The following is a 20,206-nucleotide window of genomic DNA, read 5'->3' as shown; positions in this document are numbered from 1 at the left end:
CGAACAAGAAAGAACCTTTGGAAATGAGATATCCAAAAATTTTAAATTTCAAGATAACCATTAGAAGACAAAGCTGAGAAAAACTTTAAGAAAGAAAAAAAAAAAAAAAGACCAAAAGACAAATAGAAAATTTGGAAGAAAAAGTTAAGATCAACCTAGGAGGGCCAGTAATGGTAGATAAGAATTCCAGAAACAAACAAACAATGAAAGAGGGGGGAAACACGGAAAAGAAGATATTTTCAAACAAATGAACGAAAAATCATATGAAATCACTGTTAGGGAATTGGGGACAAAGGGCGTAGTAGGAGAGGTAGATATGGGAGAATTAAGACTTCCTCTGCCATGATGGGAAGTTGGTAATCTGAAATTAAGATATCAAAGAATAGCAGCATACGCATATTTAGAAATAAATAGGTAAGTGCCAAAGAAAACACCTACACAAATCGAGAATGGTTGAGGGGTAAAGCTTAAAACTGCTTTTATTCATAATAGACCTTTTGGTTCTGACTTTAAAAATTATGTACCTGTATTAATTTGATAAAAATTAAAGATAATACAAATAGAAAGTGTTTTCTAGCTCTATAGGACTGTGAAAATAGAGTGTTTTTCCTTCATAGTCTGTCCTGAGGCAAATAGCTCTTTCTTCTCTCTTGAGATTTCCTCCCCTGAATATAGCTCCATATATAAAAGTATATAAATAGGCCAGAATCTGTTAAACCTTGTGCTATAGTGTTGGCAAAGGCCAAAAGCATAGAAGGGAAGATACTGAGGTAAACGAGGGCAAGGATGATAGATGCAGACAGCCGGTCTATATGGTTTCAATATAGACAAGAAGGAAAATAAGATTTTAGGAGGCATAAGACTAAGGAAACAAGTTGGGCAGAATAAAGGATTGAAGAAGGAAAAAGAAGATGGGGAGTCCATCTTTTTATAGGAGCCCATTACTTTGTATGGATATGAAAAACTCTGTAGTCTGTGTCATGACACATCTATTATACTTACTCTAGGACCCATCCATTTTCTGTAATTATCTTTGTTTTCTCCAAAGTTACTTTCTTTGTTAATTTTTCTATCTCTCTTTCCTGCCACTGGCTTTTCTGGAATCTGAGATGTCCATCCATATACACTGACAAAGGCCTAGAATGAACAATCTTGGTAGCTAGAGTGTATCTTTAGCTAACGTGAGAAACCCTTTTGCTCTGGCAGTGAATGTAGGTTCTGATTATAGAAGCCCTATTTCTTTGTTGCTGTTGTGAGAGAGTGGGGCTTGGTGATGGGGAAATCCTCGTGGCAGCCCAGGCACCCACTCTGGGAGATTCCCTGGGCAGAACTCCCACCCTGAGTCATGCACTTACCCCTTTAATCCCAGGGGCAGATGCCAGAGTCCTCTGCACTTGGGGCAGGGCCTGCTGCAGCTGTTCAGTGGCCCAGTCGCCCCTGGCTTGTTCCTGTATTGACCACTGAGCTTGGGGGTGTTCTGGTCTTTTGGGAAAACTCCCCTTCTTGGAGAATCTTCTCTTTCTCCCACTGTAGATTTTTTTAGTTTTGTTAAGGTTTTACCATCAGTTTGTCCCCTCTGTTTTATCTTTCAGAAACTCTGTCGTTCAAGTCAGCTGCCATACTTCTTTTGCCTTTCCTTCAGCTGGAGATTTCTTTTTTCTTTTTTATTTCTTTTGTTATTTCAGAGATAATTTTGGAGGGAAAATAAAATACAAGGATAAATCTGCCACACTGAACCAGAATATTGCCTTAGGTCTCTTTACATATGAGAAAATTAAGATCCAGAGAATGAAAAGAAAGAAAAAATACAGACAAAAACTTGCCTGAAGTTTTCCACTTAGTATATGCAGAATCAGGATTTAAATCTCAGTCTGCCTGGTTTCAAAATATCCTGTCGACATGCACACCACACACCCATGCAGTGTGACCAAGTGATTTAAATAATGTTGTTAGAAATGTACTATAAGAGCACAGCAAGAGACGGTGTAGGAGGGTATTATTGGTCAAAATATGTACAATATGACCTCTTCGGCAGCACCTTCAAAACCTCTGCTACGTCCTTTTGATTGTCTTCAGCTCCTTATCCTTTGAGGGTGGATTTAACTCCTGAAATTTTCTGGAGTTATTTGGAGCCAAATTTGTTGATCCAAAAAACAATAATACTTTCTTTTAACCAGAACCAAAATTAGACTAACTATAAGGAGATATATTTTTTTGAGGGACCTGAATACTGTTTTAGATCGATCTAGAAGAATTCCAAAAATATTTGAACACTGACAACTTCATTGGAATAAGTGAATGATCTCGTGAAGTGGTTGATCTTATGTTTGATGGACATACACATTCTGAGATTATTATTTTTTAAAGATCATTAACTTGTACCACGTTAAAATAATTATATAACTCAAAAAATAATGAGTTTTACATAAAGCACTTTTTCAGTAATTAAAAAAATCCATTTTAATTTCCCTTTTACAGAGTATTGTGCCTGTTGGTATCTTTTGCTATTTTATAAAGCTGTAATGTATAATCTTATGTAGAGATAATTTACTACATATGAGAGCATAACTGAAATAGAAGTTCTAAATAGAATTGCTTGGTCAAAGGATAGATAGATTTTGCCAAATGACCCTTCTCAGATATTACACCAGTTTACACTCTGAGAATGTTCTTCTTTCTACACATCCTAAGACATCGAGTTTACACACTTTCTCATCTTTGCCAATCTGATGGTTTGGTTTTTTAAAGTATCACAGTATAGCTTTAATCTGTATTGCTTTTTTTGTGAATTAGGTTGATCATTTTTCAGTGATCTGTGATTCAGTGATTTTTCAGTCACGTGGATGTGACCTGTTCATATTCTCTCGCCATTTATCTATTGGATTTTTCCATTTTTATCTTATGATTTATCGGAGGGGTTTTTTTTAACATAAGTTAATCTGTTGTCTACATCACATTTAGCAAAACAAAACACTGCAACTGCTGTGCTTTATTTTTATTTAGTAAAATAAAACACTACAACCAAATGTAACACAAAACTGAGCCAGAAACCTCTTAACCAATGGCTGAGGCAAGTGGCTGACCGTCGGAATCACTAGATAGGGATGGTCTGTTAAAGGAGTAGAATGTGCAAAAGCCGCTGCCATGGTTAGACAATGGTTTCTACCTGTGTGCAGAAATTTTTATTTATTTATTATTTATTTTTTTTAACATTTTATTCATTTTTGAGAGACACAGTGTGAGTGGGGGAGAGGCAGAGAGAGAGGGAGACACAGAATAGAAGTAGGCTCCAGGCTCTGAGCTGTCAGCACGGAACCCAATGTGGAGCTCGAACTCACAGACTGCAAGATCATGACCTGAGCCGAAGTTGGACACTTAACTGACTGCGCCACCCAGGTGCCCCGAGAAATTTTTAAATTTTTTAGTAACATAACTTTTTTGTGGCTAATGGATATATAAAGCTTTCCTCTTAACCAGACTAGAAATGGAGAAAATACGATGTTGAGCCCTTTGCAAGGATGATAAGAAAGATTAATAGCTTGATCAGGGATGGGGCACTTGGGTGGCTCAGTAAGTTAAGCATCTGACTCTTGGTTTTGGCTCAGGTCATGATCTCATGATTTGTGAGATCGAGCCCCACATCAGGCTCTGCACTGACAGCATGGAGCCTGCTTGGGATTCCCTCTCTCTTCTCTCTGTGCCCCTCTCCCACTGACATGCACTCGCACTTACCCTCCTCTCTCTCTCTCTCTCTCTCTCTCTCTCTCTCTCAAAATAAACAAACATTTAAAAAAAAAATAGCTTGATCAGGGATCCCTAAGAGCTTGTTTTCTACCCCCACTTCATCTGTCCCTCTCCAACCCAGAGATGCATTGATGCTTCCCTCTACAAATTACTTTGCCTGTCTTGTGTTACATATGTACATACTCGTGTTTGTGATAGGGACACAAATATGACCAAAAATAGTAGATTTATTCCCTGGACGAACAAAGATAACGTGTGTTTTTCTTTTTTCTTTTTTTTAACATTTGTTTATTTTTGAGAGAGCAAGTAGGGGAGGGGCAGAGAGTGGGGGGGATGGAGGATCGAAAGCAGGTTCTGTGCTGACGGCAGTAAGACTGGTGCGGGGCGCAAACTCACGAACCATGAGATCATGAACTGAGCCGAAGTCGAATGCTCAACCTACTAAGCCACCCAAGGGCCCATATTTGTGTATTTTTTAAAACATTCCAGCAAATCCTCAAATTTTTTGTAAAAATAAATTTCTAAAGGAAATCTTAAAAGGTTGAGGTAACTTTTAGAATAAAAACCAACTTTTAAGCATAAAGCCTATGCAAACAACTTTTACTTGAATCAAAGTTTGATTTGTTTGGGTTTATCTTCCTAGTCATCAAACTTAGCACATGAATCTTACTTCATTTTGAGAAATTTTATCTAGCTTATTGATATTTTCCTCACCAGGACACCAATGAGGTATTACTACTCATTACCTCATTACCAATGAAGTCCTATTACTGAGTCAAATAAACTATCTTATAATATCCAGTATTGATGGTAGATAGCCATATAAATTTTCTTTGACTCTTAAATATAATTAATTTTGTCTAGGTTAGATTTCTGAAATAGAATAGGACTGAGGAATTAATGTGTGGAATAGAGCAGTGGGACAGCTTTAGATAATCTTCTTTGACTAACTTCCTGATTTAAATAATGATAGGAATTAAGTGATTACTTTCCCATCATCATTTGTGGTTGGTGTTGTCTGGTGGTTTTTATTTGTTTTGTTTTTCGGAATCTACGGAATTGAATTTTTCTATCATTTGTCATGACAGACAAGACAAATTTAATTGAAAGCTATAATTATTTGCATTTAGAAGTGAATGTGTTTTGGGGCGCCTGGGTAGCTCAGTCAGATGAGTGTCTGACTTCGGCTTAGGTCATGATCTCATGGTTCCTGGGTTCAAGCCTCACGTTGGGCTCTGTGCTAGCAGTGTAGAGCCTGCTTGGGATTCTTTCTCTCCCTCTCTCTCTCTCTCTGCCCCTCCCCGACTTGCACTCTTTCTCTAAATAAATAAATACGCTTAAAAAAAAAACAACCTCCAACGCATTTTTAGTTGGGTTTTTAAAAATTATACTAGTTTTCTCGGGCTGCTATAATAAAATACCACAGACCAAGTGGCTTAAACAACAGAATTTAATTTTCTTACAGATCTGGAGGCTAGAAGTCCAAGGTGAAGGGGGTTGGCAGGTTTGGTTTCTTCCGAGGCCTCTCCTGGGCTTGTGGATGGCTGCCTCCTTGCAGTGGCCTTGTGGTCATCCCTCTATCTGTGTTTTGTCTGTGTCCTAATCTCCTCTTCTTCTTTTTTTTTTTTTTTTTTTTTTAATTTTTTTTTTCAACGTTTATTTATTTTTGGGACAGAGAGAGACAGAGCATGAACGGGGGAGGGGCAGAGAGAGAGGGAGACACAGAATCGGAAACAGGCTCCAGGCTCCGAGCCATCAGCCCAGAGCCTGACGCAGGGCTCGAACTCATGGACCGCGAGATCGTGACCTGGCTGAAGTCGGACGCTTAACCGACTGCGCCACCCAGGCGCCCCCTAATCTCCTCTTCTTATAAGAACACCAGTCATCTTGAATTAGAGCCCACCCTAACTTCCCTGCCCATCTCTGAAGACCCTGTCTCCGCATACAGTCACATTCTGAGCTACTAGGAGTTAGACCTTCTCATATGAATTTTGGGGGAATACAGTTCAGCCCATAACAATGATTAATTAATATATGTCCATTTCAGAAATTACAAATAACCATTAGAAGCATTAAAAGAAAATAAAAGTCATCCTTAATCTCACAACCTAAAATCTACCAAAGATAAACTCCTTTCCAGAATTTTTTTCTACTCATATATACTAAATAATTTGTAAAACCAGAATCATTCTGCACATAATATCTTGGTTTATGGGGTCATTTTCTTTTTCATTTAGTTGGACACTGTAACTATCCAAACCAGGGTTCATTAAACATTCCCTGAGTTTCTGGAATTCAGGTTATTTACAATTTTTCATAGAATAAACAGTACAGAAATGATCAAGTTTTGAAAAGAAGATGCCTAACCAAAACTTTCTAAAATGCGTATACTATTTTCTTCCATTACAAGATATAATTTGATGTCTTTTTTCATTTGTCATTGTTACAAGCATCAGTCGTTATACTGTTATTATACAGATGTATTCTTAGTTAACAGCTACAGAGCTTTGCCCATTTTCTAAACAACCCCAGACTGCTGTGCCCTATAGTTTCTGTTACTGCCTTTTATAGAACATCTTTTGTTTGCCACTCTCATTTCATGATAACACTGTCCCTACCTATAATGTATTATACTGCCCTGTAGACTGAAAAAGCAGTTAACCAAAATTGTTATAATTATCTTTAAAAAAAATAATTTCTGGGGTGCCTGGCTGTCTCGGTCAGTGGAACATGCAACTCTTGATCTCAGTCAGGGCTGTGAGTTCAAGCCCCATGTTGGGTGTAGCTATTACTTAAAAATTAAAGAAATAAAAAAGAAAACAGTTAAAAAGAAATAAAAGAGATAATTTTTGGCAAAATTCTGAGTGATTCTCCTATGATAACGTCAACTTACGTGCAGGCTTTTTTACATCAGATTGTCTTTGATTCAGAGACTTTTTCTTTCTCACTGGTTATTATGTGGCCACATTCTCGATAGTTTAAGTTTCTGAATAAGGGACCTTTGTATCATCGAAATAATATTTTATAGGGGAAATCTCATTCTATTACACAATATATTACTTCTGAAAAATACTGTCTTTTTATCTTCCACTGTGATCCTGACTTCTTGCTTTTTCCAGGATTACCGGAGCTGGAATTGGAAGCAATTGATAACCAGTTTGGACAGCCAGGAACAGGTGATCAGATTCCATGGGCAAATAATACAGTGACTACCGTAAATCAGAATAAACCAGAAGAGTGAGTAACACATTTCCTACTTTAAAAAACATCAGATACGTGGGGTGCCTGGGTGGCTCAGTCGGTTAAGTGTCCAACTTCGGCTCAGGTCATGATCTCGCGGTTTGTGAATTTGAGCCCTGTGTTGGGCTCTGGGCTGACAGCTCAGAGCCTGGAGCCTACTTTGGATTCCGTGTCTCCCTCTCTCTCTGCTCCTTCCCTGCTCGCTCGCTCTCTCTCAAAAATAAATAAACATAAAAACCTTTAAAAAATTAAAAAATTAAAATTATCAGATACCAATTTCAACAAAGAACTACTTTTCCCACACTGGATTCCAGCCTACGTTGGTATTTTGTGAGCTAGCAGTAGAAGTGAATGTTTAATGAAAAAAAGGGGATGTAGGGGCGCCTGGGTGGCGCAGTCGGTTAAGCGTCCGACTTCAGCCAGGTCACGATCTCACAGTCCGTGAGTTCGAGCCCCGCGTCGGGCTCTGGGCTGATGGCTCGGAGCCTGGAGCCTGTTTCCGATTCTGTGTCTCCCTCTCTCTCTGCCCCTCCCCCGTTCATGCTCTGTCTCTCTCTGTCCCAAAAATAAATAAACGTTGAAAAAAAAAAAATTAAAAAAAAAAAAAAAAGAAAAAAAGGGGATGTAGGAAGACACCAAGTTAAACAGATTTATTTACTGTGTGACTTCAAGGCCGGTATGTATTGTAATTACCAAGCGATTGACATAGTATGCAGTGGTTGTTTTATTTTTCATCTCTTGCTTTGCTTTGATTGATTCTTATACAGTTTCTGAGACCTGTAGATGAAGTGAGCTCAGTATAACAATTATTCTGAAAGCTCTTGAGCTTTTAGTTGTATAATTATTTTGTCCAGAGTTTCTTTTTGGAGCAAGATGGTTAATAAGAGAAGGTACATTTTACATCTACTTAGTGTCCCATCTTGATTACAATTTAATTGCTTAATTGACATAAGTAGCTCTATTCCAAAACATTAGAGAAGAGTACATTTCATACATAGCAACCAAAGGATGACTAGACAGTATCGAGTGTAGCTTAGAGCTTTTAACTATGAACTGCATTCCCACTTACCTTCCCCCCAAAAGAATCCTTAAAATTATGTCATTATATTTGTATTATTAATATTATTTTCTATATATTTCTAAATTTTATGCATCAATTGGCATCCTTTTGGATTAGACTATGTATTTCCTTCATGTAATCAACATTTTTTTGTTGTTGTTGCTTAACACTGAGCATGTTTCTTTTTTCTAGTTTGATTTCTTGGGTAAATGGTCATCATGTCATATTATCAATATGATTTGATCATCTTTGAGAGTTAAGTATAAATAGAATAAATCTTACCATAGGCTGGATGATTTTTTATGAGATTTTGATTGATTTTTATTTTTGATTTTCACCAAAAATTGTTTTTCCTTTCTTAACTATGTTTAGTTAATTTTTTAGGCTAATTCTATAAGCTAACAAGAAGAGTACAGAAGCAAAGTTCAGTGATTGACAAAATAGTGAAAATACATTCCGGCTACATATAGAACATTTATAAGTTTTTTCACATAAGTGTAGAACATTTCTTTGTGTAAGAATTGATCGAAAAAGCATCTCAGCAAAGAACTTTCTAGAATAAGACTTGCATATGTGTTCGTATCATATATACATATATATATTTGCATTACCGAGATTGAATACTTATTTGCTGTATCAGTCTTAAACATTTCTATCTTTTGATTCTATAGCCAGTGTATTAGTTCACAATTAGATGAGCTTCTCTGTCCACCAACAACAGTAGAAGGAAGAAATGATGAGAAGGCTCTTCTTGAACAGCTGGTGTCCTTCCTCAGTGGCAAAGATGAAACGGAGCTAGCTGAACTAGATAGAGCTCTGGGGATTGACAAACTTGTCCAGGTATTTATTAAGCTCGGCCTTATATAACTGATACAATCCTGAGAAGCTAGAAAAGTATTTTTAAGCAAGATTTTTCAATACTGTTCTCACTGTGTTTTTTGTGGTTTTATAATTTATTCTTGTGAAAATTGTCAAAATATATAATAGCTAACTAATGAGTTTTTTAAACAAAAAATCATAATAATTACAAATAGTTAGAATTAGAAAGTCTTAGCGTTTCACTATGGAACAGAATCTTAGAAGCTCCCCCTAGAATAGAATCCAACATTATATCATTACTTCTTATTCTAGGACTTAATTTATCCTTCATTCGTGCTAGACCTCAACCTATATATTCCATGATGCTCCAACTTCCAGGCATTTTTCACACTGTGAGATTAAAAAATCAACATTCTTTTAAGGAGTAGAATATAAGGTATCAGAGTGCATAGCCCACAAAAAGGGGAAGTTATGTTTCATAAAATTTTCCTTTCAGTTACATACACCGGGTCACAATTTAAATTAGATTTTTTACAGTGAATAATAGTATAAATTTTGAAAGCCATAGCTATGGCATTCTGTTAGGCCAGCTATGAATTTTTTTCAAATAAGAGAAAAGGATGAACTTTGTATTTGAGATAGAAAAATGCTTAATTAATCCCTCCTTTAGGAATCTAACTCCTCATGGTAAACTATTACAGGTAAAGTGTGTTCTCTTTTAGGCTTTGCAGTGTGGTTCTTTTTAAACCTTTTAGCTTTATCTCATTGATTTTAGGGCCTTTTGTTTTAACCATGTTTTTATCTCTTTTCTGAGATTTTAAACATCTCAGTTCATCTGTTACTCCATTTCAAAAGTTAACTTTTCATAAGTGATTCCTTTATGTAGCAAACTCCTAGAGAGCTTCATGACTTCAACATGAATATTTTATAATAAGACGTTCTAGAGGTAAATGTTCTCAGATCCAAGATTACATAGAGAAGCATGTCACGTATTGGCATTAACTTATTTGTAAAATGTTCTGGCTTGCTGTCCAACAGGGAGGTGGATTAGATGTGTTATCGGAGAGATTTCCACCACAACAAGCAACATCACCTTTGATGATGGACGAAAGACCCAACCTTTATTCCCAGCCTTATTCTTCTCCTTCACCTACTGCCAATCTCTCCAGCCCTTTCCAAGGCATGGTCAGGCAAAAACCTTCACTGGGGACTATGCCTGTTCAAGTAACACCTCCCCGAGGCGCTTTTTCACCCAGCATGGGCATGCAGCCCAGACAGACTCTGAACAGACCTCCCGCTGCCCCCAACCAGCTGCGGCTTCAGCTTCAGCAGCGCTTGCAGGGACAGCAGCAGGTGAGCACTCTTTTTTAGCAGGTGATACATTTAAAGGCGTGTGCTGGCTCCCTCTCTGAAATAAGAACAGCCTAATTGCTACAAGAAAGGTATTAAGTGGGAGTAGTCCCACAACCTTTATGAAAGACTCAAAAAACTGTCCTTGGTCTGCTAGGATAAAATAAAGAACACATTCATTCAGCTAAAGGCAACTGGCTCATAACAGTACTGTGAGACTTAAAATTTTAAAGCAAGTGGATTTTGTTTTTTGAGACAAAATATTTAGGACGAACGTCATATCATTATTAAATTAATAAAGAGAAATATGTAGCTTAATTTATCAAGTAGAGCATCAGAAGGTACTGTTATGATTGATTGATGGAACAGAAAATGGAATCTTTGTTGTTTGAAGTTGGAGTGATTGAAGCTTAATGATGTTATTATATTAGGAGAGTAGAGTAGAGGAAAGGATAGTTTGGGGGTCTGGGGAGTTGTGGGTGAGTTAAATCTTCTGTCTCATGACAGGTAATGAATGGGTATAATGGCATAAATATTTAAGTTTGAATGAGCAGCACATACAGAGATAAGCATCAAGACCAAAAAAGCAAATGGTTAAAAGTATCGGCTCTGGGAAGTGGGACCAGCACTATAGATTGTTACTTCTTCTTATTTATCTTTTTGTATTTTTTTAACCATCTGTATGTATTACTTTGGATTTTCTGTAAAGTATTTAAAGCAATTTCCTGGAGTGTTAGAAATTCAGAAAGGAAGAGAAAGAAGGAACTAAATTATATTAGAAAGGCAATATTATATAATGTTATAGGAGCTCTAGATTCAAGTCCTACTTCTGACCTTACTTAGGTGGGTTGGCAATCAAATGATTTACCCTTTTAAAGCCTCTGATTTCTGATTATAGCCATAAAAGGAGACTAATAAATAACTCCTCTACCTCATCGGCGGTGTGTAGATTAGATGAGTTAGTACATGTAAAGATCTTAACATAGTGCCAGGCATGCAGTAACACTAAACGCTAGCTCTTATTATCAAATTATATTCAGTAAATACAATAAGTAATATAAAATGAGTTTCCATTCCACTTAAAAAGAAGATGATGAAAGGGACAAAGAGAAAGGGAGCTCCAGACGAGATAGGAAAAAATTAGTAATGGTAGAATAACCAAAAAAAAGAATACTATTTAAAATTCTAGGGTGGAATAAAGAACTGAAAGAGGAATTAGGGGAAGAGAGGGAAGAAAAGAGAAATCTAGAAAGGAAATGGTAATGTGTTCTGAGTATTAGTTGAAGGTAAACTACCTCTTGCTATAACTTGTCATTATTCAGTAGAGAGCACAAGAATAAGAAATGCTTATTGGTTCACAAAACATGTCATTCGCAAAACATATTTAGGGAGACTACTAGGCACTATGAGGAATACAAAGAATTAAGGAGATACAGGCAACTTTTAGAACTTCCCATCAGCTTGGAGTATTCCAAACATACACAACTGGAAACTTACATAACAGTGCAAGTAGTGATTAAGGGTTAACCCAAAAAGTAGAGGAAAACGTAGGTGTGCTGATTTTCATTTTACAGGGTAGAGTCAGTAAATACTGTTTAAAGGCAAGGGTTCATTGAGCAAGGCCAGATCAACAGTCTAGGTTAGGTTTGTGAATGGATGAGATAATAATTCGCACGTAGTTTGGGAAAAAAATCACTTTTACTTTGATTTTTTCCTAAAACAGCTGATAAGCAGAGGTAGCAATGCAGAGGTTTAACATGAAATAAGGGTGCAAATAGACAAATGTGGCTCCTTGTTGCTTCCTTTAAATATCAGGGAGACATGTCCAAAGTTCGGTGGTCTTGGTAACCCAACAGAGTGAAATATCCATCAAGTTAGAGAAAGTTTTGAGCCCTGAGATATGTCAGTACACAAAACAACCTATAATGCCGTGTAAAACAATACTTTGCTACCAAATGAGCCTCATCATCCAGACCTACTTTCTGGGTTCTGGACCATAAGTTCTTCTGTATAACAGTGGGACATCCCAGTCCACAGTCTGTAAATGCTTGGAGTCTTCTGTGTGAGTTAAGGGTTCTCTGCGAGGTCTGGCCAAGGCTTATCTCAGTCATCATTTCAGTTAAGATGCTTTCAGCAACATGGAAAGAAAAAACATCAATTCAAAGGAGTGAAGCCATTTTTAAAAAGTATTTTGACTCAGATAATGAGATGATACAAAGTAGAGACAGGTTGAGGTGTGGTTACCTCACAGGCTCAAGAATGTTATCCAAGGACCTACGTTCTTTCTATCTTTTTACTCTCTAATCCCTGGCAACTAGAAAAATGGCTCCAGTGGTTACAAATATCACATGCACCGGTGCATCTTTTTCCATAAGCCAAGAAACTTTTTCCAGGTTCTTGCCCTTCTTTCCTCCGTACCACTCCAAAAAAAGAAAATGGGGGGAAAATTGTTTTATCACATGTCTGGCCAGCCAGAACTGAGTCACATGTACACCCTTAACCACCTGATGGCAAGGATTGGCTTAGAGCACACAGTTAACCCCTTGTGCATGATTTGGGATAGTCAGCTGAACAAACTCCTAGTTTGTCATTGAGGAGGAAGGGGAGGGTAAATGGCTGTGAGTTGGCAATAACAATACCTGATAAAATCAAGAAATGGAGGTTTATTTAAAGTTGCACGTGTTGGGATCAAATTGGTGAACTGAGATGGAACACTTGCCCTTTCTCCTGCCTGAATTCCATTAGATGACAGGATGTATATTTTAAATGAATAAGTTCATATTAGTGCAGAGAAAAAGAAAAACTGGTACACTATAAATTAAGTATTGGTACACTATAAATTAAGTGATTTTGAAATAGAAAGCAAACATGAGAAAGAAACAAAATAATCATATACAAACACTACAACTGCTTATGTAGAAAATCCAAGAGAACCTACAGAGGACTTAGAATTAATTGAGAAGTTTCGCAGTGTTTCTAGAAAAAAAAAAAACCCCAAGAAATAAAGATTAATAGCAATCCTTTTTACTATCAACAACCAATTAAGAAATATAATTTCAAAATATGTTCGCAATTTATAAAACTTAGAAAATTATTAATCGTAATTGCAAGTTAAAGATCCAAACGAAGATATTAGTGAGTTGAAAGACTATCATAAAGATGGCAATTTTGGGGGGCGCCTGGGTGGCTCAGTCGGTTAAGTGTCTGACTTTGTCTCAGATCATGATCTTATGGTCCCTGGGTTCGGGCCCACACCAGGCTCTGTGCCGACAGCTCAGAGCCCGGAGCCTGCTTCAGATTCTGTGTCTCCCTCCCTCTCTGCCTGTCCCCTACTCGTACTCTGTCTCTCTGTCTCAGAAATGAATGTTAAATTTTTTTTAAAGATGACAATTGTTCTGAAATTAATTAAATTCAGTAGAATTCCAGTCAGAATCTCAACATGAAACTTAACAAATAAATGCTAACTTTATTTTAGAAGCATGAGTACAAAATCTTGAAGGAGGATGAACTTGCCTTACCAAATACCAAGATTTAAAACCAAGCTTTGGAACTTAAAACAATGTGGAACCGTCATAGGGATAGACAGTTCTTCCGATTGGAACACAGTAGAGAACCCAGACATACACTCAGATGTATATAAAGATTTTATAAGGGACAGAAGTGGCAATCAGTGGAGAAAGGATGGCCTATAGAATAAATGCTAGTACGTTTGGCTGTCCATGAGGGGAAAAAATTCGATTAGATTCATTATCTCATGCCATGCACAAAAATAAATTCTGGGTATTTTAATGACCTAAATGTGAATATGAGATTTCTGTGGCCCTGAAAAAAATGACATAAAGGAAAAGGTTGATTTTTGCATTCCAAGTTTAAAACTTACAAAAGGGGCGCCTGGGTGGCGCAGTCGGTTGAGCGTCCGACTTCAGCCAGGTCACGATCTCACGGTCTGTGAGTTCGAGCCCCACGTCGGGCTCTGGGCTGATGGCTCAGAGCCTGGAGCCTGTTTCCGATTCTGTGTCTCCCTCTCTCTCTGCCCCTCCCCCGTTCATGCTCTGTCTCTCTCTGTCCCAAAAATAAATAAACGTTAAAACTTACAAAAGATAACAGGGCGCCTGGGTGGCTCAGTCGGTTAAGCCTCTGACTTCGGCTCAGGTCATGATTTCGTGGTTCGTGGGTTCGAGCCCTGCGTCAGTCTCTGTGTGGACAGCTCAGAGCCTGGAGCCTGCTTCGGAGTCTGTGTCTCTTCAGAGTCTGTGTCTCCCTCTCTCTCTGCCCCTCCCCCAGTCGTGCTCTGTCTCTCTCAGTCTCTCAAAAATAAATAAACATTGGGGCGCCTGGGTGGTGCAGTCGGTTAAGCGTCCGACTTCAGCCAGGTCACGATCTCGCAGGCCCGTGAGTTCGAGCCCCGCGTCGGGCTCTGGGCTGATGGCTCAGAGCCTGGAGCCTGTTTCCGATTCTGTGTCTCCCTCTCTCTCTGCCCCTCCCCCGTTCATGCTCTGTCTCTCTCTGTCCCAAAAATAAATAAACGTTGAAAAAAAAAATTAAAAAAAAAAAATAAACATTAAAAAAAAGATACCATAAACAAGGTTAAAAGACAAGCCATAGACTCAGGGAAGATATTTGCAACCCCGTATAACTGACAAAGGATTAGTATCCAGAATATCTCAGATTCATAACATGGTGTTCATAATACACTTATCTCTCTAGATTGAAATCATCTGTTTACTTGTTGGTCATATCCTCTCATGCCTTCTTCCCTCTTGCCAAACACAGGAGATGTAAAACATCTCATAGGCAGGAATTTAGGACAGTGCCTGATGGTTTGAAAAAAGAAAGGTACAAACTCAGATCTACATCATAGTTTATTTCTTTTTAATGGATTTTAAGAAGATCAGTTTAAAAACCTATTTCTTGACCTTAACTATATCTCATTGACTGGAATATGGTACACAAAGAGTAAAAAGATTCTAAGATTTTAAATTTTATTATATAGTTATGAATAATCCCTAGTTGGTGGGGGGGGGGGGCAAGGGGAGGAAAAACACCCTAGGAAACTAGTAGAGATGCATTAGTTGATGGGGCGCCTGGGTGGCTCAGTTGGTTAAGCGTCCAACTTCAGCTCAGGTCACGATCTCACAGTCTGTGAGTTCGAGCCCTGTGTCAGGCTCTGGGCTGACAGCTCGGAGCCTGGAGCCTGCTTCGGATTCTGTGTCTCCCTCTCTCTCTGCCCCTCCCCTGCTCATGCTCTGTCTCTCTCTGTCTCAAAAATAAATAAAAACATTAAAAAAAAAAAAGAATTTCTAAAGTTCTATTTTCAGAAAAGGACAACAGCAAAAATGGGTAGACCTGTTGCTTGTAGAAAATGGTATAACACTGGCTGATAAGAGATGTAATTATTCTGTTCTAGTTTTGTTTTCTTCTTCTCCAGCAAGGGTCTTCATACTCCCAAGAAAAGGATAATATGAAAAGGGAGGGGTGCCTGGGTGGCTCAGTCAGTTGAGCATTCAACTTCAGCTCAGGTCATGATCTCACAGCTCGTGAGTTCGAGCCCTGCGTTGGACTCTGCACTGACAGCTCAGAGCCAGGAGCCTACTTCGGATTCTGTGTCTTCCTCTCTCTACCCCTAACCCACTCGCATTCTGTCTCTGTCTCTCTAAAAATAAATATTACAAAAAATTTTTTTTTTAATTTTTTTTTTCAACGTTTATTTATTTTTGGGACAGAGAGAGACAGAGCATGAACGGGGGAGGGGCCGAGAGAGAGGGAGACACAGAATCGGAAACAGGCTCCAGGCTCTGAGCCATCAGCCCAGAGCCTGACGCGGGGCTCGAACTCACAGACCGCGAGATGGTGACCTGGCTGAAGTCGGACGCTTAACCAACTGCGCCACCCAGGCGCCCCACAAAAAATTTTTTGAAAAGGGAGTAACAGTTGAGACAGGTAAAAAAATGTGATTACTTAGCCATCTTAAAACAAGTCAAGTCCACTTGTGTTATGTGTTAGGGTACTGAAGAAGGGTATGGATCTGGTAGAAGAACCACTATTGATAATTTTTTATATTATATAGAAAATAGAAGTAACCAGAAAGTAGAACTAAGATCAAAGGGCAGAAAATACAGGGAGGCAAATTTCACCTCTAGAATTCTGACCATGAAAACTGCCTGATGTAAGAATGAGCTTCTTTAAAAGAACTCCTTGTCAAAAATTTACACGGTGGCTGAATCAGGGTTTTCAATCTTGGCACTCTTGAAAGTTTGGGATAGATAATTCTAGTTATAGGGCACTTTCCCATTCATTTAAGAACGTTTAGCAGCATCCCTGACCTCTACCCATTAGATGCCAATGCCAGTAGCAGCTTTTCCCCAAGACAGCCAAAAATGTCTTCAGACATTGCTAAATGTCTCTTGTGGGGCAGAATCATCCCTGATTGAGAACCTCTAGCTAGGTAATCATCTTTCAGTTTTCCTATAGAAGGACTTCTTGGTAAGGCATTGGAAAAAAAAAAAAAAACATTCAGACAGACAAAATGTCAGCTGGTCTGAACTCTGGGTGTGTGTGTGTGTGTGTGTGTGTGTGTGTGTGTGTGTGTGTGTGAAAGAGGGGGGGCGGTGTTTTATACATGTGGGTTGAGTTTGTACTGTTCCACTGGCCTCAAGCCCCACATTTCCTTTTATAATAGAAGTCTTTTGACCTGGCCTCTGTAGACTTTTGAATTTATGTCCCCAGCTGTAAAGACTACTGACCTCTCTCCACCCACCAACCAAAAGTCAAGATTTCCGAGGAGTTAAAGGATATGGTGATCATTTTGGGAAGACTTCCTTGGCAGAAATAGAGCTTGATCTGCTTGCTAGATAATGGGTAGCATTTTAGTAGGTCAGAGTGAGGCAGCTGTACACTGCCTTATTCAGGTTGTGCACAGAGATGGTCAAGGGGAGGATGGGGAAATGAATAAGAATTATTTCAAGGGCAGAAACAGATCAATTTTGCAGAAAGTGCTTGTAGATTGCAGTAATTTCTTCTACTTCCAAAAATAGCCTGTTTATTTTCCAAGGTAGTAATATATTTCCTAAGGTTATTTTCTCAATTTTACTACTTCTCAGGCATCTTTCCTCCATCCCCACCCATTGCATTCTCACACTGTCTCACAATTCCAAGAACATATAAAGCTGTGAGTTTGGAATCCCAACTCCCACTCCCCCAGCAATGTTACTTGTCTTCATCACTGCGTATTCGTGTATTTTCACCTGTCCTCATTGCTTTGTCTTCTGTTTTTAGACTCGCTGTACTTTCTGCCTCAGGTTAACTCTGCCATCCTCCTGCCAGCTGGCATTCTCATCTTTCAAGGTCCCATTGAGCTCACTCATGCCCTTGGTCCCTCCCTTCACGTCTTCGGCTGAGTTAGTTGTAGACATCCCTGTATACACACGTACAGCACTTGTGGGTGGCGCCATTCTGTATTGGCCTGTGCCGCTCAACAGAGAATTCCTGGAAGAAAGAAATATGCTCACCTCTTTAGCCTTCAAACCTTATGTAGTATCTTGCATACAGTTAGTTTTGTTTTGTTTTTTTTATAAATCTTCATGAAGTTCATGGTTTATTTAAACGTATGTCTGTGGTCTGTAGAATTTAACAAGTATATAGATTTTTGTACTTAAGAGTCCCTTTGACTTTTAAAACCATAATGTTCATATCCTTATTTTTTAAGCGATTCCAAATGTTTTATCATATTCCACAAATGCCTGAAAATTTTCATTTTAATCCTTATATTCTGTTGAGCTTTCCCCCCCCAAAACAGTTTGTTTTCTGACCTAATGGGAGTGAGAAAATTAATGAAACCAGAATTAAGAATTGAGCTGTTTGGAAATGGGTGATTTCATCACTTTTTACAACAATATGGATTTTCTTACAAAACTTTCTTAGTCTTTCTAGTTTGCGTTTAGTATATTGAAATATATTAAATGTATTAAAATGTAAACTATATTGACATGTTAATGTGTTTATTAGTAATTTATGTTATAAAATGCCATATAAACACAAAATAGTATTGATATTGTTGCTGTTATCTCTCTGAACAGTTTATTCATATCAAATTATTGAGCAAGAAATTCTTTAAACTATAGATTGTTTATCAGGAAATATCACTTCCAAGGATGCTTGTTTTGTTACCTGATAAAGTTAAGGAATGCCTATGACCTGGAACCCTAAGTCCAATACAGACAGCATCTTCCAAACTAGCGTTCCATACAAGATTGTTCTGTAGTCATGTTAATGGCTACGTGTCAGGAAAAAAGGTTTCTGAGAACAAGTTGCATAGTATAACGCCTTCTTGAAGATCCATAGTGTGCTTTGGTCAATTAAAGGCTCATAGAATTACTGCAGTAAAGAAATCTGTTTCACCTTGTGTAACCCATCATTTCCAATACTTAATACAGCACAGCATGCTATTTTCCTGGCACATCTATTAATATCCTGCAGAACAGTGTTCTTTAGAACACCAATTTGGGAAATGCTGGTCTAAAGTAATTACTTCTTCTAGTTAAATAAATAGTCTATTTTCTCAAACCATTTGTTTCTTACATAATTCTCTTCAGTGAATGAAATCATGTTGGATTTCCCCAAATATGTACCCATCTGACAGTCAGTCTTCAAATGAGAAGTGCCTCAACTTTTCCATTCATCTTCCAAACTTTTATAGAATGTGCCCTATTATATACTTACTTTTATATTTACAAGTGTTTAAGACCAAGGGCTGATGTTTCTTTTCTCTCCATTATTGTACTTGACTGAAATAATTAAGTATTAGCGTGTTTTAGAAAGTACGCTGTATGTACGATATGTGTATATACCTATTTGCATATATATATGTATATATATATATGTACATGAATATGGATTCTGCTTTTAAATGCTTTGTCATATTTGGTGTTCTGTAGACAAGAAGTATTTGATAAATGTTAGGAATTGCCAGCCTTTTGGCAAATAAACATGGGAAATAATCTTACTAAACCTGTAATACTAAAACCTGTTAGTAATCAATAAAAAGTTTGTGTCACTCTGTGAGGGCCAAAGTATATGTTTGCATATAGAAATATGATATCTCATTGTTTACATTTTTCTCTAGTTGATACACCAAAATCGGCAAGCTATCTTAAACCAGTTTGCAGCAAACACTCCCGTTGGCATCAATATGAGATCAGGCATGCAGCAGCAGATTACACCTCAGGTACTGTGAGAAAACCAGGCATTGTTAGTACTCCTCCAGCCCAATCTGTGTTTCTCCAAGTGTTGACTGGAGTGTCCGAAATGGTCTGTGAATTGATCTTCTTATGTGGTAGTCCAGCTTTCTTCTAGAATGAATTTATAATCGACTTGTGATACCCCTTACTGATATTTGATCTGAAGCCAAGGGTTCCCTGTTTGGTTTTATTGGTATTGTTGTCACTGCTATTAGATACCCGATGAATAAGTAGAAAACTCTTACTGCTATCCCAAATAATACCAGTAATAAGAAGCCTAGATAAGAAACTGTGTGAATGGTAGCTGAAACCTGATCAAAACTCAGTTACATTGCTGAGTTATCTTACCTACCTTGTGTTCTCTGCTCAGTCCGAGCATCAGCATTTTCTATTTATTTTTCATTTGTTTTAACAATCCTTGGATATGAACCCCGAGCCACTGGAACTTTAAACATAAAAAGAATTGGGTAGCCTTCTGAGTCTTGTCTAGTACTCACTCCCTGCTTAACTTCCACACATACTTTAATATTTTTGCTTCAACCACTTTTTTTATGTTTCCTTAACCAAGGTGACACACAAATTTGGGAGATGAGGAATTTTAGAGAGGATTCAAACAACTTTTCTTTTCTCCATGAAATGCACCTAGATGGATTTGGGCAAATACAGGAAGCTAACTGTTAACCAAAAGGATAAATATTGACAGAAACTACTGTTAAGCAGCAGACATTGGTGTCTTCATGGATCCATACTTGGGTTT

General features: G+C 38.0%; 1 protein-coding gene across 8 annotated transcripts in view; it reads left to right on the top strand.

The window, feature by feature from the left end:
* NCOA1 (nuclear receptor coactivator 1) overlaps positions 1–20,206 on the top strand; it is a 216,775-nt gene that overhangs the window by 173,606 nt on the left and 22,963 nt on the right. For all 8 annotated transcript variants that reach the window (XM_047852331.1, XM_047852330.1, XM_047852326.1 and 5 more), the window contains 4 exons: positions 6,864–6,981; positions 8,716–8,884; positions 9,902–10,216; positions 19,335–19,436. In XM_047852331.1, the coding sequence (XP_047708287.1) occupies positions 6,864–6,981; positions 8,716–8,884; positions 9,902–10,216; positions 19,335–19,436 (704 nt within the window). The remainder of the gene's footprint in view (positions 1–6,863; positions 6,982–8,715; positions 8,885–9,901; positions 10,217–19,334; positions 19,437–20,206) is intronic.

This window comes from Prionailurus viverrinus, chromosome A3, assembly GCF_022837055.1.
Source record: "Prionailurus viverrinus isolate Anna chromosome A3, UM_Priviv_1.0, whole genome shotgun sequence".
NCBI lineage: Eukaryota > Metazoa > Chordata > Mammalia > Carnivora > Felidae > Prionailurus > Prionailurus viverrinus.
Note: the sequence above shows the minus strand (reverse complement) of the source record. Positions and strands in the feature narration are given on the sequence as shown.